This window comes from Peromyscus eremicus, chromosome 6 (assembly GCF_949786415.1).
Source record: "Peromyscus eremicus chromosome 6, PerEre_H2_v1, whole genome shotgun sequence".
NCBI lineage: Eukaryota > Metazoa > Chordata > Mammalia > Rodentia > Cricetidae > Peromyscus > Peromyscus eremicus.
Window position 1 is genome coordinate 98,772,132 of NC_081421.1, and position 25,328 is coordinate 98,797,459.

Sequence of the window (25,328 nt, forward strand, 5' to 3'; positions counted from 1 at the left end):
CTCTCTCTCTCTCTCTCTCTCTCTCTCTCTCTCTCTCTTTCTCTCTTTCTGTATGTGTGTGTGTGTGTGTGGTACAAGTGTACACCTTGACATGTGTAGAAGTCAGAGGAGAATGTCATCTCCTACTTTATCACTCCACCTTATTACTTACTTTGAGGCAGACTCTCTTTCTGAGCCTGAATCTAGCCTCTGCCCCTCATAGTACTAGGTTATAGGTGATTGCATGACCATGTCAGGTTTTTGGTTTCTAACGTGGGTGCTAGGGATTTGAGCTCAGGACTCCTGCTTGCATAGCAATACCAAACGCTCTTTTGATTTCTTGGTTTTGCTTGCTTGTTTAATTGCAAAGGAGGACTGGTGAAATGGCTCAACAGGTAAAGGCATTAGCTGCCCAGGTGATGAACGGAGGCACATGTGTGCCCAGATTGGCATGAGTGTGCACACACGGGGACAATAAATAAGTGTATTTGTAAATGCCAAGGAAATACTCAATATTTATCAGTAATTTAGTATTTATCTGAATTTCAACATAAACAACAGCTTTGTTTTTAAAAATTCATGACTCATATAGCTAGTCTTTTTGTTTAATCTCTCTCTGTGTGTGTGCTCTGTGTGTGTGTGTGTGTGTGTGTGTGTGTGTGTGTGTGTGCCACAGCATACATGTGGAGGTCAGAGGACAACTTCAGGTCCAGGGTAGTATCTGATGGCCTCTTCTGGCATTCTCAGACACCAGATACACACATGGTACACATACATACATTCAGGTAGAAAGAAATATTAAAGAAATATTAAAAAAAATAAACTTTCAAAATTTTTTTATTTGCCAGGTGTAATGGCACAAGCCTTTAATTCCGGAACCTGGGAGACAGAGGGAAGTGGATCTATGTAAGCTTCAGTCTAGCCTACATAGTAAGACTCTGCCTAATTTTTTTTAAGTCTTATTATTTGGTATATAAGGCTGATGTGTGTAGGCACACATGCTACATTACGTGTTTCACAGCCAGAGGACAACACTATGAATTCATTTTTTTCCCACTGCCTTTACATAGGTTCAGAGATGGAATTCAGGTTTCCCAGCTTGCATGGCAAGGATCTTTTGCCTAATGAGCCATTTCCCCAACCTTAAAATTAACCCTTCGTCAAATTAATGTGGTTGCTGGAAAATACTTAGGTTAGAGAAATGAATTAGCAGTTGAGAGCATGCACTGCTCTTCTAGAGGACTGGTGTTTGTTTCCTAGCACCCATAACAGATGTCAGCTCCAGGGGATCCAACACCTCTGGTCTCTGTTTGCACACACTCACACTCACACTCACGCATATACCCAATTAAAAAACAAAACTAAAATATTTTGAAGAACGTATATAGATTATATATTTTATATTTCTTCATGGATTATGTTTATATCCATTCACATTTACTTCCTAAACATGGAATTCAATAACATAGCAGTATGTATCGTTTCATGTCTTGCTTTTTAAATTTAATAAAAAATAATAATAAAATAAATACATTTAATAAAAATTTTTTTTTTCTTTTTTATTGAGACAGCATCTCATATACCTCAGAGTTGGCTCAAAGCCACTGTTAACCAAGGACGACCTTCTGCCGCTCCCTGCTAAGTGCTGGGAAGTCAGGCACATGCCACCAGGCCCAGCTATGTCTGATTTCTTTTTTTAAACTTAAAGTTTATTTTGGACTGGAGATGAAGCTCAGTGATAAAGCACTGCCCTAACATATACAACTTACATGCGTGTGCACGCGCGCGCGCACGCGCGCGCGCGCGCACACACACACACACACACACAAGTGTGAGCGCACGTATGCACGTACTGGGTCTTACTCCCTGGCTGTCCTGGAACTCACTTTTTAGACTGGGTTGGCTTTGAACTCAGAGACTCATCTGCCTCTGTTTTCTGAGTGCTGGGATTAAAGGTGTGCAGTACAATGTCCAATGACTTTTTATAATTATATTCAGTGATTTGCTGATACCATTATTCAAGTGAGTTTTAATCAGTAAATTACAAAATTTTACCCAATATAAATTATTTTGTGACAAAAATCCTTAAGTCTTTATATCTATCTCTGAATCTTTGTCTTTTAAGTAACTTAAAAAAAAAAAAACTATGTGTGACAGAGACAAAGAGAGACACAGATATAGAGATCCACCGTGGGTTCTGTGGATCAAACATAACTTGTCTGGCTTGTGCAGCAAGCTCTTCTATCCACCAAGCCAGCTTGCAAGCTCACGAAAATGTCCTAAGCTAGGGTAAAAATAGAAGCATCTTATGCTTCTTGATATATTTTAAAAGATTGTCCATTGGCAGAGTTTTGCTATTGTGCACTCTCATGAGATACCTAAGAGTGAATAAGGACAACATTTTTTTTTTTTTAATCTAAGATAATGGGGAATTACCTGGGACTTAAATGGAAAGAACAAACTAATTGCTTTTACTTTATTTGAGTTTAGATATTTCAAATTGAATTATATAACTCTTAAAATGCAGTTCTGTGCAAAAAATAATAATGAACATGTTTGTGCACATCTATATGTCTAGTCTAGTTCTCAAGAGGCTGAGGCAAGAGCATTGAGAGTTTAAGGATACTCTGGGCTACATAATGTCTTTAAAGAAAAGTTCACGGGGTTGGAGAGATGGCTCAGCAGTTAAGAGCACTGACTGCTCTTCCAGAGGACCTGGAATTCCCAGCACCCACATGGCAGCTCACAACTGTCTGCAACTCTAGAATCCAGTACCCTCACACGGATACACATACATTCAGGCAAAACGTTAATGCATACAAAATAAAAAATAAATTTTATATATATATATATAAAAGAAAAGCTCACATTAAAATAAGTAATACATGAAACTGTGTTTTACACTCTGCTTTGTAACTAAAGAGAATCTCTTTTGTCTTATTTTCTTTAAGGCTTCTCAGTCTTGGATTTGAAAAGTTCATCAGAGTTGGGAGTGTTAGGAAGATTGCCAAGCCAATTTTACCTTACAGGTGAGACTGCTAAATCCTAAAAGTTACAGAATATTCTAAGTAGGAAACTAGGCCCACTCCAACATCTACTCTATCTGTGATCTGCTGGGTCATGGGGGAGGTGGGGGGCAGGGGGCTGCAGATCTCCATGATACAGGACAGCAATGGAATGTCTAGGAAGAGTCCCAGTGAGAACCCAGTGTTGATGGTGTGGCAGAGACCAGGGGCCTTGAACCAGACCAACTGTTCTTTGCAATGAATGCCTGCATGTAAAGATGTATGGAGAAAGGGGTTTACTGTGTGACTCACTGTGTCACACTGCAGCTTTCATGATGAGATTTTTTCCCTTCTTTTTTTTCTCTTAAATTTTATTTTATTCATTTATTCTTTTGGTGGGGAGAGATGGGTAGGATTGGCAGGCATGCTATGAAACACACAAAAATAATAAATAAAAAGAATTAAAGAAAAAAGGACTATGAAAATGTTATGTTTTTTAACCTTAAATTTGGCCTTTGATAGCTTAGTTAAATTAGGAAACCTAAGTAGAAATTCTAACTTAGAGTAAACAAAGTAGGTGTGGTGGTGCCTGCCTTTAATTCTGGCTCTTGGGAGGCAGAAGCTGGTAGATCTCTGAGTTCGAAGTCAGCATTATCTCCATAGCTAATTCCAGGACAGCTAGGACTAGACAGTGAGATCTTGCCTCAGAAAAACAAAAACAAGCCAACAAACATAAAAAAGTCTAATCCATTTTATTCCTTCTGGTGTATAAGAATGTATAAGAAATGAAATGAGCAAGGAATATTCTCTTCTGTTACTCAATTTCAGCTTGCATGCTGGCTCAGAAAATGAAAGTGAACAATTGAAAGAATTGCACGCATTGATGAAGGAAGACCTGACTCCTGCAGAAAGGGTTTATGTGAGAAGAAGTATTGAGCAGCATAAACTGGGGACCAACAGAACCCTGCTGAAGCAGGTGAGGTGGAATTGCGTCAGTCCTTTCTTGATCTGTATGTTCTGCTCAGATTCTTCTTAGTTGTGGGATGGATGATCCTTAATTCAACAAGGTGTATGCCTCCTGTGTCCTTACAGACTTTACCTAGTGCATATTTTGATTGCTGCAAACATTCTTCAAGTTGGTGATGAACATCTTAGTCACCATGCCTGCGGCATTCTTTCTTCTCCCTTTACATAGAGGCTTAAAGACAAAAATGGGGAGCTTTGAGTAAATTCTCGGTATGCTCAGTAAAATTAGTTGTATTCTAGGAGACTGAAAAAAGGTTTTTACTCTGGGTAAAATATCAGAGTGCAAATTTGTCTTTGATGTGCTCCTAGAAAGCCGGGTCTCTCAGGATCTGTCTGTGCCCAAGAATCCCAGTAGCATTCCACTGGCTCCCAGGCATTGGGTGCCAGGTGCCCGGACTGCAACAAGAAGTATTATCTCCTTGGTGAAGGGCATCATGGGTAGGAGAGAAAAATCAGTGGCTTCATCCTATGACAGTGGTGCCTGAGGAACAGAACAGTGGGTGAAGAAAAAGGGAAGTCATTGGCTCCCTTGGACTGCATGGACATTGATCATTTTCTGCAAAGAGATTTTGGTAAACCAGCCTGTCTTGACCTTGTCTTGGTCAGCTGTTGCTAAAATCATGCTGCTGAACAACAGGATCTCGGGACAACTTAGGACTCCATGTCAGCTGCTATGGCTCAGCTTCGACTGTGAGCCAGTCTCGTTCTTTGTGCTATCTGCAAAAGACCTTGTACTTAAAGCAGCACAGGAAAGCAGGCTAGACCTTCAGAGCGTATGCTCATGTCCTGGCCCCTACCATCCTGTTTGCCAAGCCCACATCAGTGAGGCAAGAAAACAACCTCCACCTGCCCCTCTGGTCGTAAGCACTGCTAGTGTGCTGGATGTCATACAAACCTTACAGGGAAAGCAAAATAGAAAGTAATGACCAGTACATGACAGGTCTGCATTTTTGGAGTCCCCAGAATCCTGTCTTTGTTTTTGTTACAGCATCTTTCTTTGTAGCCCTAGCTGACCTGGAACTCAACAGTGTTCCCGTCTCTGCCTTCCTAGTGCTGGGATTAACAACATGAGCTGCCACAGCATCTAGAAGTTCTTAGACTCCTTGAGATTAATTTTCTATAATCAGAGTTGTAGAATTTACTCTATGCTACCTCTCCTCAACCAAATGCTGAATTTGGTTGTTCTCCATGAATACAAATTGTCATTTGTGTAAATTACTCAACTGGCTATAATAACAATATATAAGAATAGCTGCTGCCGGGGTGGGGGGTAGGGGGGGTGCCCCACGCCTTTAATCTCAGCACTTTGGAGGCAGAGATAGGCGGATCTCTGTGACCTTGGGGCCAGCCTGGTCTACAGAGCAAGTTCCAGGACAGCCAGGACTAACTACACAGAGAAACCCTGTCTCAAAAAACAAAACAACAAAAGAATAGCTGCTGATATTTTTTGATAATTTTTAGTTATAACAATCTTTTGCTTATTAGCATTACCTATTCACAAATGAAACTGTGTTTTTTTTTTAAACTGCACTAACTAGTCCAGTCAAGCAGACAGACCTGATGCTCCTCAGTACTCTGACTTTACAATAAAACTTTCAAAGCATGCTTTATAGTTCCTACTTCCTAGTCAGCAACAGAGTGTCTTCTGCTAGTCCACTCTCAGCAGTATAACAATGAATTGAAAGATTAAAAACGGCCTGGCCTGGTGGTGCACGGCTTTAATCCCAGCACTTGAAGGAGGCAGAGTCAGGTGAGTCTCTGTGAGTTGAAGGCCAGCCTGGTCTACAAAGTGAGTCCAGTGCAGCCAGGCAGGGCTACATAGAGAGACACTGTCTCAAATAACAACAACAAGCTAAAAATAATAAAATGCTTAAGGGAAAACCTTCGTTTTTTAATATTTTTAAAAGCTTATTGATTTATAAATTTAAGATTTTTCTTCTAAATTGCTTTTGTTAGATATAGTTTCCAGAAATTAAATAACAAATAGTGTTTCAGAGTTGTACCAAGAGAAGTGTATGAGCTACAGATTGAATATTTTTAAAGTACTAAGTGCTTACACACTGGGATTTATTTATTTATTTATTTATTTTAGTTTGTATATGTGTGTGTGTGTGTGTGTGTGTGACTGTATGTGGAGATGTAGGTACCTGCAGAGAACAAAAGAGAGAGTTGGGTCCCTTGGACCTGGAGTTATAGGGGTTTGTTAGCTGTCCAGTGTGGGTGTTGGGAACTGAACTCAGGTCCGCTGGAGAAACTGCAGGTGCCTAACCTACTGAGTCATCTCGACAGCTCCCAGATTTCTTTTTAAGGTTATACTTTTTTCTTTTGTTGTTTGTTTGTTTTTAAGATTTATTTATCTACTTAAAGATGTGTGCTCTATCTGCATGTACAACTTTATGCCAAAAGAGGGCATCAGATTCCACTAATAGATGATTGTGAGTCACCATGTGGTTGCTGGGAATTGAACTCAGGACCTCTGGAAGAGCAGCCAGTGCTCTTAACTGCTGAGCCATCTCTCCAGTCTGCTTTTGTTGTTTGTGTTTTGAGACAGGGTTTCTCTGTGTAGTTAGTCCTGGCTGTCCTGGAACTTGCTATGCAGGCTGGCCTCAAATTCACAGAAATCCACCTGCTTCTGCCTCCTAAGTGATGGGATTAAAGTCATATACCTCATCTGGTCTTATTTTTTTTTTTTAATTACATTTTTTTTGTGTGCGTGTGTGCGCGTGTGTGCGTGCGTGCGTGCGTGCGTGCGTGCGTGTGTGCATGTGTTTGTGTCAGAAGACCATTTGCAGAGGCTCTCTCCTTCCTCCAGGTTGGTCCTGGGGAGTGAACTCAGACCATCAGGCTTAATGAAAGAATAAAAGTGTAACTGATACAGAGCTATTGTGTATGATAAATGTTAAGAAAATAATGCTTATAATTTTTTCTTAGGCTCTATGGGAGCAACAGTTGAGAACCCTATTTTTGTCAGCTAGGTTTATTGAAAAAATCATTTGGTATTGATGCTCTGAAAACATATATACAAGTAACAATATACATGTAGACTGAGCGGATTGTACGGGTGTATTTAGGAAAACATACATACATAACAAGTAATGAAAAAGAGGCCATGAATTTGAAAGAGAGCATGAGGGGATATATGGAAGGCTTAGAGGTAGGAGAAGGAGGGGGGAAATGATGTAATTATAATCTCAAACCCAAACAATTTTAAAATATTTATTTATGTATTTATGTATTTATTTATTTCACGTATATGGGTGTTTTCTATGAGTGTATATCTGCACATCAGAAGAGGGCATCAGATCCCATGGGACTGCAGTTACAGGTGGTTGTGAGCTACCATGTGGATATTGGGAATTGAACTCAGGCCTCTGACAGAGCAAGCAGCTAGTGCTCTTAACTGCTGAGCCCCCTCTCTAGTCCTAAAAAGAAGTAATTTTTAAAAAGAGGTCATCTGTTTATTTGGACTGCCCTTGCTATGCGGTGCCATTATACTATAGATATTAGGAAGGGAAATGGATATATATACACATATCATTCATACAATATATATGTGTATAACTCACAGATAGTGGACCACGAGCATGTCTAATTTCAAAAATTCATTGATTTTTCTATTGTATATTATATAATAAGTAAATATTAGCCTTTCAAGCTTTGTGCCTTGAACACAATGGTATTTTGATACAATATTTAAGGTTTGTACAATTCAGATACAGTAAAGGGTAAAAGTACATTTGAAGTTTTATTTTATTTGAGTCAAGGACTCATTGTATAGCCCAAGTTGCCCTTGAATTCCTGATTCTCTTGCTTCAACCCCCTGAGTACTGGAATTACAGACATGGCCTGCTTAGACAGCTACCTTCTTAAGTAATCACAGTGTTACAGCGTTCATAGGTTAAGCAAAGGATGGTTTCTTAGCATATTCTGTGTTCTTTGTGGAAAACATGGGTCAGTGTTGATAAAATGTGCATCCTGTTAATTCAGGCTCACCTAGAAGACAAAAGAAGTTATCCTTGAAGCTTCTTGAACCATTCATGCTTTCATATATCCTTTCTGTTGTAATATAGAGTAAGCATGTTCTTGCTAGTGACCTTATAAAGTAGCTCATTTCCTGTAACACCTACTTTATATGTGAGAGTAATGAAAATGTAGCTACAAACTGACAACTGATTTCTAATTAGCAGGAACCAAAGGTTTGGTTAGTCTTCTGACAGCCTTCAAGTTCTCCAGTAAATTCTTGATTTACTTTTAATAGCCATTGGTTAGTGATATTTTTGTTTTTCTGGGCATGGTGACTCACAACCAATATCTCAACACTCAGGAGAGAGGTTGAGGTAGGAGGTTTTGAGGCTAAGCGTGGGCTACATAGTACATTGTAAACTAGCCTGGTCTGCCTTGTCTCAAAACACATTTTTTTTTTTTTAATAAAGGTCCGAGTCGTTGGCATTACCTGTGCAGCCTGCCCATTCCCATGCATGAATGACCTTAAATTCCCTGTGGTTGTTCTGGACGAGTGCAGCCAGATGACAGAACCAGCCTCGCTCCTTCCTATTGCAAGGTAACCCACTCTCTTCTAACCCACTAACTAACACAAGTCAGTTAGTTCAGACCTTTCCTGGGTTCAGTCTCTCAACAAAGACTTGTCAGAATTCTTAGCAATTCAGTTACTAACATTCGCTTTGTAAATAATAAACCTTTGAAGTAAATATATCACAATTTGTGAGCTTATAGTGTAGCTGTTGGAATCACACAGTCCTTAGAGCCTTAAGAGCATTAGTGCTAGGACCCTTAGAGGACTTCCCAGGTGTGTCAGCTGCGTTAGTGGTTCCTACCTCCACTGGGCAGTGTCCTCCAGGTCCCTTTCTTTTGTATGATTTGATGGTTTAGCTTTTAAAAGTATTCTTTAAGTTTATGAAAGAATATGTAGAAAAGTATATTGAAAATGAAAGTTTGTTCCCAGAAATTTTTTTTAAGATTTATTTATTATTATGTATACAGTGTTCTGCCTGCATGTATGCCTGTGCACCAGAAGAGGGCAGCAGATCTCATTACAGATGGTTGTAAACCATCATATGGTTTCTGGGAATTGAACTCTTTGGAAGAGCAGCCAGTGTTCTTAACCACTGAACCATCTCTCCAGCCCGTCCCCAGAAATTTAAGAGTATAAAATATAAACCTTTATAGCCAGTGGAAAATTGTGCTTCTAAAGCATCTTTGGGGCTGGGATATAGTTCAATGGATAAAACATGTATTTAATGTGATTCCTGGGCTTAATCCCCAGGACCATGAAAACTAAAAATAGAAGAGTCCGACACAGTGGGACCAGCAGACCTTGCTCAGTCCCCAGTTGATGAGTCAGTAGAGCACCAGTTGTCAGGGCTTGCCTGGGACTCGGGAGACTCCTGGGCACAAGGTTTTTTAGCTTTTTACTGAAATGGTACTGGGCAATCAGAGTGATTTGGTCACTCTCCAGCAGCCAGGTTTGGAGGGTCACTGAGGCCCTGGGTGGAGCACGGAGGTTAACACAGTTCTGCTGCATTCTAAACACATTGTGGCCTTCATTTGATTCTTAGCAGCCGAGCTCAGAGGTACTACCTCCAGCTTACTGGTAAGAATGTAAAGCAGGAGGGGCTGGGGATTTAGCTCAATGGTAGAGCACTTGCCTAGCAAGCGCAAGGCCCTGGGTTCGGTCCTCAGCTCCGAAGGGGGGAAAAAAAAGAATGTAAAGCAGGGAGAGCTACAGATTAGTTGAGTTGAGGTTTGGATACTGGTTTGTTTGTGAGACTAGGACTTCCCACACTGTCTTGTTCCTACAGATTAGGTAGAGCTGAGGTTTGGATGCAGATTTATTTGTGAAGCTAGGACTTCCCACACTGTCTTGTTCCTACAGATTAGTTGAGTTGAGGTTTGGATACAGATTTGTTTGTGAAGCTAGGACTTCCCACACTGTCTTGTTCCTACTTAGAATGACATTTTGTCCCAAGGGCCTTGTTCATCTCACTTCTTTGGTTTTTTTAAATGTATTTTTATTTTATGTGCATTGGTGTTTTGCCATGGGTGTTGGGTCCTTTGGAACCCAAGCTACAGACAGTTGTGAGCTGCCATGTGGGTGCTGAGAATTGAACCCGGGTCCTCTGAAAAAGCAGTCAGTGCTCTTAACTGCTGAGCCATCTCTCCAGCCCTTATCTCACTTCTACAACGGAGTTCAAGCCAAGGAATTCCAAGACAGCTTCAGAGTTTCTGGGGTCTTGACTTCACTGTTTCTCAAATGTGTTCTGTGAAACACTAACTCTATGTAGAGGTAAGGGGCGCCTAGTACATTTACTGTGGAAAAAATGTATGTTAAGTGAACATGTGTGTGCACATGGGTGCGTGTGTCAGTGTTCCCCCATGTATATTCAAATAGATGTACATGTGGAGGCCAAAGGTTGGCACCTAGTGCATTCCTTTGTGGTTCTTCACAGTCTCTTCTTTTCCTTTTGGAATTTTAAAATTTCATTTATTTATTTTATGTGTATGATATTTTGTTTATATGTCTGTGTATCATGTGCATCCTGGAATTGGAATAGAGTTATGGACAGCTGTGAGCTGCCCTGTGGGTGCTAGGAATCAAAACTTGTCCTCTGCAAAAACAAGTGCACTTAACCACTGAGCCGTCTATCCCGCCGTCTTCACCTTATTTTTTGAGACAGGTTCTCTCACTGAATCCGCAGCTCACCATTTCAACTATCTGGCCAGTGAGTCCCTGGGGTCCTCCTGTCTCTCAGCTCCCAGAACTGGCATTATAGATTTGTACTATAATGTGTTCAGCTTTTATGGCAAGTGCCAGCATATGAGCTCAGGTCTTAGAGCACTTTACCCCCTGAACATCTGTCTAACTCAGTATTCTCTGAGGTAATATTTCAAAACCTTTAAAATGCCTATTAGCACCATTGAACCATGCTAGCTCTTAGGCCACTGTTGACACGTGAATTCTAAGAATACATTTGGGAAAGTGCAATGAATGTTGTTACTATACTCTTTCTCTTTGCTTAGATTAAGTTTCTAAATTGTTTCTTTTTTAGGTTTGAGTCTGAAAAGCTAATTCTCGTTGGGGACCCCAAACAGCTGCCTCCTACAATTCAGGGTTCTGATGCAGCTCATGAAAATGGATTGGAACAAACTCTCTTTGACCGACTTTGCTTAATGGCATGTACTTCTAACTACTTTAAGTTATCATGGATTGTATACTGTGAGGGTGGATAAAGGATGGAGATATGGTACCTTATCCTTGTTCTTAAATACTTTATAATTGGAGTTCTTTGGAAAGTATTCATCTTAAAGACATGTGGAATCCTCTTGTTCTAACCTGCCTTTAAAACAGAAGTATTTCTTAGTGTATATCACCTTCCATTATTCATGAGTGTTCCATTTAAGAGGAACAGTGAAGTGGCATTTCGTCACAGTACCAGCAACCACCACATTTGTCTAGGTACCCAGCAACCACTACATCTATCTAGGTACCCAGCAACCGCTACCTAGTAGTAATGGAGAGAAAAAAAAAGTTTTTTCAGTAAATACTTAAATTTTTATTTATTTTTTGTTAGCATGCCAAAAATGGTTTTCACTGTGACATTTCCCTTATACATACATGTCATTCTCTTTTGATTATATTTGCACGCCCCTTCTCTCCCACCCCTACTGGTCTCCATCATCCCCCAATAGTTTCCCTTCAGCTTTCGTGACATTTGTATTCAATTACTCTCTGTTCTTCTGTTCTGCTCTCTTCTGATAGTCTTTCTGCTTTCATGTCCTGTGTGTGTGTGTGTGTGTGTGTGTGTGTGTGTGTGTGTGTAAAGCGTAGATATATTTAAATGTACATTTCATGTATGAAAAAAGTACAGTGTTTAGCTTTCTGAGTCTGGCTCATTTCATTGACATTCTGATTTCTAGTTCCATCCATTTTCATACAAATTACATTATTTTCTTTCTAAGTTGAATAAAACTATTGTATATATGTACCATCTTTCCTTTACAAATTTGTTTTGTTTTGTTATTCTTGTGTAAGTGTGTGTGAGAGAGAGTGTGTGTGTTTCATGTGCTACAGTACATAATGTGGAGGTCAGAGGACAGCTTTCTGGAGTTGTTCTCTCCTTCCACTGTGGGCCCCAGGGATTGAACTCAGGTCACCAGGCTTGCATGGCAAGCACTTTTCAGCTGAGCCCCAGGTTTTTTTTATGCACTCCTCTATTGGTGAGTAACTAGATTGCTTCTACAGTTTTGCTGTTGTGAATAGTGGAATAAGAAACATGAGTATGCAAATATGTCTGGTTTGCTGACTTAGAATCCTTCAGGTAAAACCCAGAAATGCTATATCTGGGTATAGTTTCATTTTTAAATTTATATATATATATAAAATATATTTATATTTAAAAATTTTTTTTAAGGAACGTCTATACTGATTTCATAGTTGCTGGATCACTTTTCACTCCTACCAACATGAGACCAAAGGGTTTCCTTCTCCACCTGCTTGTTCATTTGTCATCATGTGTCTGCTTTTCTCTTTTTAATTTTATTTCTGAGATCATATTGTTTTTATACATAAGAGTGTTTGCCTATGTACCATGTATGCAGTGCCTGCAGAGGCCAGAAGAGGGCAGTGGATCCCCTGGGACTGGAGTTAGACAGTGACTGAGCTGCCATGTGGGTGCTGGGGACTGAACACTGGTCCTCTGGAAGAGCAGCCAGTGCTCTTAACCTTGGCACCACCTCTCCAGTCCCCATTGTGTGTTTTCTTAATGATAGCGACTGGTTGAAATGGAATCTCAAAAGTTTTCATTTGCATTTCTCTAATGGCTAAGGATGATGAATGCTTATTTTTTGTCTTTTTACATTTATTTATTTTGGGGGCAAAGTAGGGGGCACACATGCTGTGGTACAGATGAAGTCACCAGACAACTTGTGTAAGGTATCTCCTTCTACCATCCGGGTTCTAGGGATCATAATCAGATCTTCAGGCTTGGCAACAAGTACCTTTAACCGCCAAGCCATTTTACTGTCCCAGGATGTTGAACACTTTTCCTCTTGAGAACTGTGTATTCAGTTTGCCCGTTTAGTGATGGGGTTAATGTTTGAGTTTTGGTATTTTGGGAGAGCTCTGGAGATTTCAGATATTACTGCCTGTCAGATGTATAGTTGGCAGATTGCCTTCCATTCACCAGGCTCTCTTCACTCTGGTCATGGTTTATTTTGCTATGTAGAAAACTTTTTAATTTCATGCAGTTCCATTTGTCAATTCTTGTTTATTTTGTGTGTCATTTGTGTCCTTGTCCTTGCCTACATTTCCTCTACTTGTTACAGTTTCAGGTTTTATGTTATGGTCCTTGATCTAGTCTGGATTGGTTTTTGTGCAGGCTGAGAGATACAACTTCAGTTTCATTCTTGCATGGTGTGTTTCCCCAGTGCCGTGCTAAAAAAGCTGTCTTTTTCTGTGCGAGCTCTGATACCTTTGTGGGTTCGTTTCTTGGTGCTTTCTTCTGTTTCACTGGTTCCTGTGTCTGTTTCTGTACCAGTGTCGGCTGTTTTTGTTACAGTGACTCTGTGGTAGTTTGAGATCAGGATTGTGAGGTTCCCAGCGTTGTCAGGGATGGTGATGCCTCCAGAAGTTCCTTTACTGTACAGGATTATTTGGCTATCCTGGGTTTTTTGTTTTTCCATATGAAATTGAGTATTGTTCTTTCCAAGTCTGAAGAATTGTGTTGGGATTTTGATGGGGATTGTGTTGAATCTGTTTATTGCTTTTGGTAAGATTGCCATTTTTACTATGTTGATCCTACCTATCCAAGAGCATGGGAGATCTTTCCATTTTTTTGATATCTTCTTCAATTTCTTTCTTCAAAGACTTAGAGTTCTTGTCTTACAGGTCTTTCACTTGTTTGGTTAGAGTTACCTCAAGATATTTTATGTTATTTGTGGCTATTGTAGTGGGTGATGTTTCTCTGATTTCTTTATCGGCTCATTGATCATTTGTATATAGGAGGGCTACTGATTTTTTGAGTTAATCTTGTATCCTGCCACAGTACTGAAGGTGTTTATCAGCTATAGGAGTTCTCTGGTAGAATTTTTGGGTTCACTTTATGTATACTATCATGTCATCTGCAAATAGGAAAAGTTTGACTTCTTCCTTTCCAATTTATACCCCTGATCTCCTTTTGTTGTCTTATTGCTCTAGGTAGAACTTCGAGTACTATATTGAATAGATATGGGAAGAGTGGACAACCTTGTCTTATTCCTGATTTTAGTGGAGTAGCTTTGAGTTTCTTTCCATTTAATTTGATGTTGGCTGTTGGCTTCCTGTATATTGCCTTTATTATGTTTAGGTATGTTCCTTATATTCCTGATCTCTCCAAGACCTTTATCATGAAGGGGTGTTGGATTTTGTCAAAGGCTTTTTTTAGCATCTAATGAGATGATCATGTGGTTTTTTTCTTTCACTTTGTTATATGGTAGACTACATTGACAGATTTTAGTATGTTGAACCACCCCTTCATCTCTGGGCTGAAGCCTACTTGATCATGGTGGATGATTTTTTGATGTGTTCTTGGATTCGATTTGCCAGTATTTTATTGAGTAATTTTGCATCAATGTTTATGAGGGAGATTGGTCTGTAATTCTCTTTCTTAGTTGGTCTTTGTGTGGTTTGGGTATCAGGGTAACTGTGGCCTCGTAAAAAAGAGTTTGGCAATGTTCTTTTTGTTTTTATGGTGTGGAACAATTTGAGGAGTATTGATATTAGCTCTTCTTTGAAATTGTGGTAGAATTCTGTGCTGAAACCATCTGGCCCTGGGCTTTTTTGGTTGGGAGACTTTTGATGACTGCTTCTATTCCCTTAGGGGTTATAGGTCTATTTAAATTGTTTATCTGGTTTTGATTTAATTTTGGCATGTGGTACCTATCCAGAAAATTGTTCATTTCTTTTACATATTCCAATTTTGTGGAGTACAGGTTTTCAAAATATGATCTAATGATTCTCTGGGTTTCCTCGGTGTCTGTTGTTATGTCCCCCTTATCCAAACTAACCAAAAGGCAGACAGAGAATATCCAAGTTAACAAAATCAGAAAAGAAAATCAAGATCAGATAAACAATAGAAGGGAATTCAGGGCTGGAATCCAAGGCAGGAACCTGGAGGCTGGAGCCAAGAGAGAAGGCAGGGTAAGTTGCTTACTGACTTGTTCATCCTGCTATATTATACATGGGGTGGCACATCTATCTATATCATTAATCAAGAAAATGCCCCACAACTTGCCTATAGGCCAATTTGATAGAGGAATTTTCTCAATTCAGGTTTCTTCTTTCCAGACGATTGTAGCATGTGTCAAGTTGACACAAACTAAGAAACATAATGCCTCATGATTTCTGTTCTTAAGTCTGTTTGTACTATATTGCTTTTCCTCACTGACATATGTTCAGTCATCCTTACAACCGTGGGATGAAACTAGATTTGTTATGGTGTATGATCTCCCTAATGGAGTTGAAGTATTTTGTACGTATTTTATTGGGAATTTTTATAGCTGTGTTCTTCAGGTATATTGGTGTATGGTTCTCTTTTTTGTGGTGGTCTGGTCTGCTTTTAGTATCGAGGTAATGTTTGCTTTGTAGACCAACTTTGTAGAACAATTTTGCCTCCAAATGAAACCTCATACCATTCAGCAGTTACTCCCCACACCCTCCTCCCTCCAGCCCCTGGCAACCAGTAGTCTGCTTGTATGGGTTTATCTGTTTTGTGTTTTTATCTTCATGGAATCCTACAATATGTATCTTATATCTGTCTTTTACTTAGCATAGTTTTAAGGTTTGCCCACTGAGCCATCTCACCAGCCCACACTGTTTTGTTTTGTCTTAAATCATCCAAAATGGCAAATTTGTACTTACTAAATAACAACTTCCCATTCCTCCTTCCCTCCTGTACCTGGTAACCTCTGGTCTTCTTTCTGGAAGGCTTGGTTTGTGATCATCAGTGTTGTCAGAAATCACTGAATATTACGTTGTGTAGCTGTACATAATTTAGTCACCTCTCTACCATTGAAATCCTAGTTATATCTGTTACAAGTAATGGTCCTTGCAGTATTGTTCTACCTGCGGCTTCATCCTAGGTTTTGCATGTGTGCTGATATCAGACTTAGAAACTTCACCAAGTCTGTACCGCTTAGAGTAGCGAGACTTGATGTCTTCATTGTTTTTTATGTTTCTCGTAGAAGATGCTTTGTTCATGAGCACATTAACTCTACACTTACTATATAAGTTTGTTATTGGCAGTCTGTGCACCTACTCAAGATGTTTTAATAACAACCGGAAAGTTTGGCCGATAGTGTGCTCCAGAAGCTTGCTGGAGTGGTGAGACTTGGATGCAAGGACACAGTAGTGAGAGCTGGAGCTGTTTGAATATTCTGAATGAAACAGTGGCTTTAGCAAGGAAGACAGTGAACAGACTATCAGTAACTTTCTGTGCTAGCAGGTGTTGAACGTCGGGCCTGGTGTGAACTAGGCAGCACCATGGCATTGGGCAGCCACCACAGCCCTCTTTTCACTTGGTGTTTTGAGACAGTGTCTGACTAAGTTGGCCTTGAATTCCTTGTGTAGTTCAGATAGAGCTTGGGCTTGTGACCCGCTCACCTCAGCCTCCCTAGAGCTGAGATCACAGGCTTGTACTCCAGGCCTGCCTGATGTTAAAAGGCCTTCATTATTAGGCCATACTCCAGGTAGATTATAAAAGCATAATGTGGTGGGGGAGCGAACATTAAGATTTGGTTTACTCTATATTTCATAATGTGTTTTAAATATTTTATCTGTAGTTTGTTCACTCATTGTTGTAATTTATCTAAGAGCATAAAAACATGATGTAACACTAAAACGTTTTAAATGTGGTTTCTCTTTCTCTAGAAAAAAGGAAATGCTGTGTTTTAACTTTTTGTTTTCCTCCATCTAAATTTCTTAGGGTTACAAACCCATTCTGTTGAGAACCCAGTACCGCTGTCACCCTGTGATCAGTGCCATAGCTAATGATCTGTTTTATGAAGGAAACCTCATGGATGGCATTTCACAGACGGAGAGGAGCCCTGTCCTGGAGTGGCTGCCCACGCTGTGTTTCTATAACGTAACAGGAGCAGAGCAGGTGAGTGATGTCACTGTTGATGGGAATCACTACTTAATTTCCTGGTTTAATGTTGTTGTTGTTTGCGTGGCTTCACTCAGTCTTTCTGTAGCCTTTCTGGGAAGATAATTTCAGATCTGTTTCTTACTCCAGGTCGAAAGCGAGAACAGCTTTCAAAATGTGGCAGAAGCTGCTTTTACACTCAAGCTAATCCAATCACTGCTCATAAGTGGAATAGCGGGCTCCATGATTGGGGTGATAACATTATACAAGTCGCAGATGTACAAGGTGTGTGCTACATAGGATGATATTTATCACATACTAAACATCATAGTCTATATTATAGTATTTGGTGTTACACTAGCAGTAGTTCACTTTGGTGCCTGAGACCTTTGGGACTGTCATTTGTGTACTTACAAAAGAATATTCTGATGTATTTTCTGGCCTGGATTTTTTCTGCATAACTCAATGTAAACCTAACAAGGTTTAATTAAATTCACTTTACAGCTGTTGGGACAAAATGTAAATAAACAGATTAGAGGAAGAAAATGAGGTGTATGCTTTGTGTCTGGGGACAGATGGAATTGAGACTGTTTTTCAAAATGTTCTTGCATTATTACATTTCATTAGTAAATTAAGGATGGATACCAGGTATTAATGTACATAAGAGCCAGTTACTTCTAAGTAGATTTTTATAGTCTTTTCTCTCTTAGTATTTTTTGTTTTTCATTATTAGTTACTTCTCAGTTCAAATTAGTATATAAAAATAAAATCCCTTCAATAGGTTAATCGTCACTCGATTATGCTTCATAAATAAAAATAATACTGTCATTTTTAATTTTAGAAGCTTTCTACCAAAATTCATATAAGTCGTAAGAAAGAAATAAACAATGCTCCTGAATTAGTTTACTCCAAATGGTTGCGTTGTTGACCAGTTGGAGACTGAGTTCTTCATGATCTCTGCACTTCCTGAGCTAGTCCTTTCTCTACAGATATGCCATTTACTCAGTGCTGTGGACATTGGCCATCCCGACAGTAAAGCTGTGCAGGTGTCCACAGTGGATGCCTTTCAGGGCGCTGAAAAGGAAATCATTATTCTGTCCTGTGTGAGGACAAGACAAGTAGGATTCATTGATTCAGAAAAACGAATGAATGTTGCATTGACCAGAGGAAGGAGGCATTTGCTGATTGTGGGAAGTTTATCCTGTTTGAGGAAAAATCGACTATGGGGGCGTGTAATCCAACACTGTGAAGGTAAAATAAAAATGTACTTATTTCAAGCATTTTTAATTAGAACTGACTTTGTGGGGTCAATCCCTGGGCGGTTAGTGTGGTTAGTGAGGAATAGCTGTGACTCATGTCCCCTTGGGAGATGCCCGAGGGCACCTGAACATGGAGGGAGACCCCAGTAAAGAAGTGTTCTTATGTTCTGTATCTTTCAAGGAAGGGAAGGTGGATTGCAACACGCAAGCCAGTGTGAACCACAGCTAGACCATCTTCTTAAAGATTATTTTGAAAAACAAGCAGAAGAAAAACAGAAGAAAAAGGAAAAAGAAAAGTCTAAGGATAAATCTCATTAACAGAAACAACCACCAAGCATGGCCAGGAGTGTTGGATTGGTGTAAATTCAGAATCTTTTTACACTGTGCATTTTTAATAGTTTTCTTTATTCTAAAGCCCCTAATACAAAAAGTTACATTATTTAAATAACATGCCAAATAAGTGCATGTAAAAATTTGCTCTTTAAAAAGGTCTGCATTTTATATTAAGATAGGCAGATGTTTGTGTGATAGACAAATGTCTTGTTTGTGAAAGAAACAAATTTTACAAGAGTCAGGACGGCATTCAGTATGCATAAAAAATACATGATGGTCTCAAAAGCACAGCCCCCCCCCCCCCCAAGTCAAGACTACTAGCAGTTTCTTCTGAACAGGAACATTGGGATTGAAATACGTGAATTGGCCCAGCATTTAAAAACTAAATCCATTAACAATAAAAACTTGTATAAAAAATACAGGAGAGAAGGTGAGGCACAGCACTGTGCCGCATACAGTAGGCGCTGTAAGTCTCCGGGCAGTGGACGGGACGAGTGGACGGGACGAGTGGACGAGCCACTTTGAGCTCCCCTCGGGTCTCCTCCCTGTGCACTTACCCGCACAGTACTTACTGGTGTATATGTAGAATAAATGGGTAATGTACAAAATGGAAAAGTGTACAAACTACAGAAGCTGTATAAGAGAAAACAAATTACCTAGAAATCCACTGTTCAGGGTATCATTAACAAACTGCTCCAGTCTTTCTGTGTTTGTAGTCACTCTGTAAATATATACATGTAAGTTTTAGGCATTGTTAATAAAGGAATGTATTCATAGACAGATGGAAAAAATGGCAAAGTCTTGATCATAATTGATACCAGTGTATTTATTTTTAGCAAATAAAACATTTTAGTGACCAAAGTCATTTAGTGTTTATTTAAGAATTATTTTAGCATTTATTTTAAGAACACAGAAAATTGTTTCCTTAAATTTGCTACCAAGCTTGACAACCCTGAGTTTAGTCCTGGATCCCACATGGTGCACAGCAGGGAGAGCTGACTCCTGCAGCTTATCCTCCGACCACACACGTGCCATGGTCCACAGGGCCCACCCCTCACACATATACTAAATAAATTAATGTAATCAAAAAATGGTAGCTGATATTTACATTAAAAATGATAATTGTCTCTGTGGAACTCCTGTGTGAAAGAAAAAGTAAATCCAACCATAGTTACTCTTTTTTCATTTGTGTGTGGGCGTGTTCATGCTTTTGTGTGTACATGTGTGAGTAGGGCAGGTGACAGCAAGTGTCTGCTATTACTCCATACATTATTCCTTTGAAATACTGTCTCTGGGCTGGAGAGATGGCTTAGCAGTTAAGAGCACTGGCTGCTCTTCCAGAGGTCCTGAGTTCAATTCCCAGCAACCACATGGTGGCTCACAACCATCTGTAATGACATCTGGTGCCCTCTTCTGGCCTGCAGGGACACATGCAGGCAGAACACTGTATACATAATAAATAAATCTTTAAAAAGAAAAGAAAAGGAGAGGAAAAGAAATAAGGTCTCTGAACCTAGAGCTCATGGTTTTTTGACTAGGTTGAATCTCCTGCTACTCTTTGTCTTTCTCAGATCTGAGTGACAGGCATATGGGAGGTCTCCTAACCTGTCGTGTAGGTGCTGGTATCCAAATTCTGGTCTTCATGCTTGCTCAGCAAGTGTTTTTGCCTGCTGAGCTATCTGCAATCCAGGAGTTACTCTTTTTAAGTGCTCTGTGAAGTAAATGATAAGATTCCCCATGTGTCTTTACAATGTATGAGGAATATTTGAAGCAAGTATTATAGAACTGTGCTTTGCCTGTGGGCTGTGTAATATAACAACTAATATTTAAAATGAATTCCTGTGCTTTGCTGTTCAAACCTCCCATTTTTTAAAAAAGATTTATTTATTATGTATATAGTGTTCTGCCTGCATGTATCCCTGCCCGCCAGATGAGGACACCAGATCTCATTACGGATGGTTGTGAGCCACCATGTGGTTGCCAGGAACTGAACTCAGGACCTCTGGAAGAGGAGCCTGTCCTCTTAACCTCTGAGCCATCTTTCCAGCCCCAAACCTCCCATGTTCTTTTTTTCTTAATTTTGAGTCTTGTCTTGGCTAACTCGAGCAAAGGTTTCAAGTGATTTTATTTTCTAAGACAAATAAAGAGCTATGTCTTTTGTTTACTTTAATTTTTAAGGTTTATTTTATTATTTTTATGTATATAATCGTCTTGCCTACATGTATGTGTGTATATCACCAAAACGCCAAGACTTACAAAACGAAGAAACACCAACTCTCAGAGGCAAATCTGTAAGAGACCTTTGTAGAGATTCTGAAAACCAAGAAAGGATGGTATTCGAGTTCAAGCCCTGATTGTGAATAATTGCCAAGATAAATATCTAGTAAAATTATCTTCTAAGAGTAACAGAGAACTTAACAAGCATTTCAAGACAGGCACAAACTAACCAAACTCATGATGGCCAAGCCAGCATTGTAGGAGATATTAAAGGAATCCCACACAGAGGAAGAACATCATAGTCGTGAGAGTACAGAAAATAATAAATTTCATGAGAGGAGTAGATGAACAAAAACGCTAGTGAAGGATAAGAATTGGTTGTGTTCAACTCAGAAAACCCTAATACTAATAAGGAAAGAGAGACAATGAAAGAACAAACACTGATTGAACCAAACAGGGAAACACAAAAGTACAGGAACCAGCCTGTCCCTCTCAACAACTCAGAATGTACACTGTCATTAAAAAGACCTAGCTATTGGGCTGAAAAACAAGATCTAACTACTTGTTGTCTATAAGAAAAACACCTCTCTGGCAGACATGCACAGAGAGTCAAATGATGTTAGTTGGTATACCAAGCCAAAGTTATAATGAACTCTGGTAAGGTAGACCTCAAGCAAAATGGTAAGATAAAAGAATGTCACTGCATTTTACTGACAGGAGTAATTCATCATGAAATAATGGTGTACTCAAGTTCACAAAAGCATAGCAACCACTCTTAGCTATAAAAGGCAGAGCTGTCCAGTTATGGTAATAGTGGGCAACTTCAATATCCCATTCTCATTACTAAGGATGATTCAACACACAAATCAGTACATGTAACACAGACTCATGGGCAGAAACCACATGATCATCTCAATAGAGACAAAAGGGTTTTGACAAAATTCAACATCCCTTTGTGATAAAAATTCCATATGGAAGTAGGAATAGAAGGAATATACCTCTAAACAGACTCATAGGGAAGAGGAGGGTAGGTAATGGGGTGGAATGGAGATAAGGTGGTAATAGTAATAATTTGTATGTGTATGAAATTGTCAAGGAAGAAATTTGATTTTTAAAAGGCTATATTGGCCCGTTGTGGTGACACACACCTTTAATTCTGGTATCCAAGAGGCACAGACAAGCAGATCTCTGCAAATTTGACACCATCCTTTTTACACAGGGAGGAGTTCCAGGCCAGCCAGGGCTACAAAGTGAGACCTGCCCCTCCCTTGAAAAGGCTATATTATGCCAACCTGTAATCTACATTGTATTAAATGGGAGAAAAATTGAGAGCATTCCACAAGAAAACTCTTAGAGCTATATCAGTGATAAAATTTTCTAAGAAGTTCCAGGTTGAAAAAAAAAATCTCATCCACAATAGCTTCAAAAAACAAAGTATCTGGCTGGAGAGATGGCTAAATGGTTAAGAATGCTTGCTGTTCTTGCAAAGGACCCAGGGTTCAATTCCCAACACCCACATGGAGGCCCACCACTTTCTCAGCACCAGGCATGCATGTGGTACACAGACACACATGCAAGCAAAGCACTCGGACACACAAAACATTTTCAAAAGCATAAAATTTCTAGGAATAAACCTTGGGAGCCAGTCTAGATCCAATCAATGGATAAAGAAATGCACACACACACGTACACACACAAAATGTTTTATTCTGCAGTAAAGAATAAAATTATAACATTCCCAGAAAAATGAGAGGACTGGAGATCACCATGTTAAATGAAACAAGCCAGATCCAGAAAGAAACATTTTTTCTATTATATACGGAATGCAGATTTTTAAATAAATGACATGAGAGTTGAAGTGACAAGAGAGTATGTAGGTAGGAGAAGGTGTTTAAGGGGAGATGGGGGGTGGGGCAAGAGAGGGTAATGGGCGAAAGACAAATATGTTTTATTTTGAGGCAGATCTCTACCTATCTGATATGGAAGCCAAAGGGAGACTATTTGGGGAACACAGAAGAAAAGGGGTAATGGGTGAGTGAATGTGAGTAAAGTACAGTGATAAGTATGTATGAGGATGTCATAAAAAAGCCTTATATTGTATACAAACAAAAATTGAGAGAATATAATAGAAGAAAAGGCTCCAGCGTGCTACTCAAAGCAAGGAAGAACAATGCTTAACTGAAGTGTATTAGTAAGCCAAGCTGGTTATTCTTACAATTCTCATGATTTGATAATCAAAAGTGGATTGAGGCAATATGCTTGTTTTATGATTCTCTCCCCTGCAGCCAATCCTGTGTTTGGAAGCATATATTACAAGTTAAATTCTGAAGTTACAAAGCCCAGTTTTAAACTTCAAAATAAAACATAACTTTTGGCATTATTATTTCACGTTTGAGAAAACATGGTTGATTTGAAAATACCAAGGCAAACCCCCGAGGCTGCATGCTCTCAACTACAGTTTAATTTGAAGGCAGCTGTGAAGTAGCTTTATACTAATTAGATTTTTTTATATTAAATAAGAATGAACTGGAAATTGGTGATTTACTTGACAGATAATTGGGCTTTGAAAATTAAATAATTGCTCTAAAAACATTAACTCAGCACTGATTTGAAATGCCTGCTTTGTTATTACTCATGAGCAGAAAGTAAGTTTGGTCCAAGTTGCATTAATATGATTTGATTACACAGTCAAGGAAAAATACTGCCTACCTCTCCCTAATCCTCCATTCTTTCCACCCAGAAACACTAGTTGTATTGATTAGTCTCTAAGTTACTGATTTTCCTTAATTTTCTACTCTCTAATTAAACAAATTTGAGTGGGGATAAATGAGTGTGTGAGAGCATGTGTGTAAAAAATTACGAAGTGGGCAACAGAATAGTCTAGTTCAAGTCTCCACAACACGTGTGTGCAGCTTGTTTTATGGGTCAGCCTAGGCAATGAGGGACTGGTTACATGCTACTCTAACCTCAGCTCCTGGAGGAAGGGTATACTCTCCCTTACAGAGAAACTTTCAAGCATTCTAGAAGTACAAACACTGGGCTCTGACCACTCTTGGAATGTACCCTTCTTCCTCCCCCTCCTCTTACTTCCTCTCCTCCTCCTCCTCCCTCTCCTCCTCCTTCTCCTCCTCTTTCCCCTTTAATATATAATGCCTGGGGACTGGAGAGATGACTCAGAAGTTAAGAGCACTGGCTGATTTTCCAGAGGACCAGGGATCAATTCCCAGCACCCACATGGCATCTCACAGTCTTCTATAGCTCCAGTTCCAAGGTTTCTGACACCCTCTTCTGGCATTTGTGGAGAGTACATATATATGCACGTGGTGCACAGACATACATGCAGGCAAAACACCCATATACTGTAAGATTAATCAATTTTTAAAAATTGCTCTGTGTGTGTGAGAGTGAGAAAGAGAGAGGAGAGAGATCAAATGGCGTCCTTCATTGTTCTTGTGGCTCCTTTTAGGTATTGGAGGACCTATGTGGTATTTTGAATGGATTAAGGATAACCTTGAACACCATGGTGCCATCAAATAGATACAGAATCAGGGAACTGCAAAAATGTAATGAACAGCAAGCAGTCTACTCATAACAATCATCATTTGCTAATAATACCTCATTGTTCAGAGAGGGGGGTGGGGCGGAGAGGTGCATGCCTTTTATCGCAGCATTAGGGAAGCAGAGGCAGGCAGAGTTGGGGGTCTTCAGAGGGAGTACCTGGATGCACAGGGCTACAAAACCCTGTCTCAAAAAACCAGACACACTGGAGAGGCGCACGGACAACGTTTATCTGTGCACACACCGTATGGATTCGCTGAGACGCACAGCTTAGCCCTGTTCACTGTCTGGAGTCGAAATCTTCCTAGTTATTGGGCCCCATCGTCGCTTCTGGTTGGACAGCGAAATTCTCAGAACAGACTTGAGGCCCACGTGCCATTGTTCTCAAGCTTGGCTGCCATCAGAACCCCGAGGGGAAGTGTTGGTCAGTCTATCTCCTTTTTATTCGCCGTCTGAATCGGCAGGCTGGGTCCCGCGCATCTGGGAGCAGCAGGTGGAGACTCCCCGGCAGGGCGTCCGGGGAGGGCGTCGCCCGGGGTGGACGCTGACCGCGAGTTTCCCCGCAGGCCCCGGGAGGCGTCGTCCTGCCAAGTCCCGCCAGGGGGAGCCGCGACCTCGCTGCCCGCCCTGCGCTCCTGCCGCCGTCGCGGGCTGTCGAGGCTCAGGTGTGGCCTGAAGGCCGCAGCAGCCCCCGCCGCCGTCCCGGGCTGCTGGAGCCCCTTCCCCGCCGCTGGGCGCTGGAGGAAGGCCCGGTGTTGTGTTGTAAAAAGCCTTCTCCGCCCCGCACTGCGCCTAGGCGTGAATGAGGGCGGGGT

At 40.2% G+C, this 25,328-nt stretch overlaps 1 protein-coding gene across 2 annotated transcripts in view; it reads left to right on the plus strand.

Moving 5' to 3' along the window:
- Zgrf1 (zinc finger GRF-type containing 1) overlaps positions 1-19,599 on the plus strand; it is a 65,657-nt gene extending 46,058 nt beyond the window's left edge. The window contains exons 19-26 of one of the 2 annotated variants that reach the window (XM_059266208.1): positions 2,931-3,008; positions 3,813-3,960; positions 8,444-8,571; positions 11,078-11,201; positions 16,988-17,164; positions 17,297-17,431; positions 18,136-18,397; positions 18,587-19,599. In XM_059266208.1, the coding sequence (XP_059122191.1) occupies positions 2,931-3,008; positions 3,813-3,960; positions 8,444-8,571; positions 11,078-11,201; positions 16,988-17,164; positions 17,297-17,431; positions 18,136-18,397; positions 18,587-18,723 (1,189 nt within the window). In that variant the 3' untranslated portion in view covers positions 18,724-19,599. Of the gene's footprint in view, positions 1-827; positions 920-2,930; positions 3,009-3,812; positions 3,961-8,443; positions 8,572-11,077; positions 11,202-16,987; positions 17,165-17,296; positions 17,432-18,135; positions 18,398-18,586 lie in introns of those variants that run through there. The other variant, XM_059266209.1, reaches the window with a different exon arrangement.
- The last annotated feature ends 5,729 nt before the right edge of the window (positions 19,600-25,328 follow it).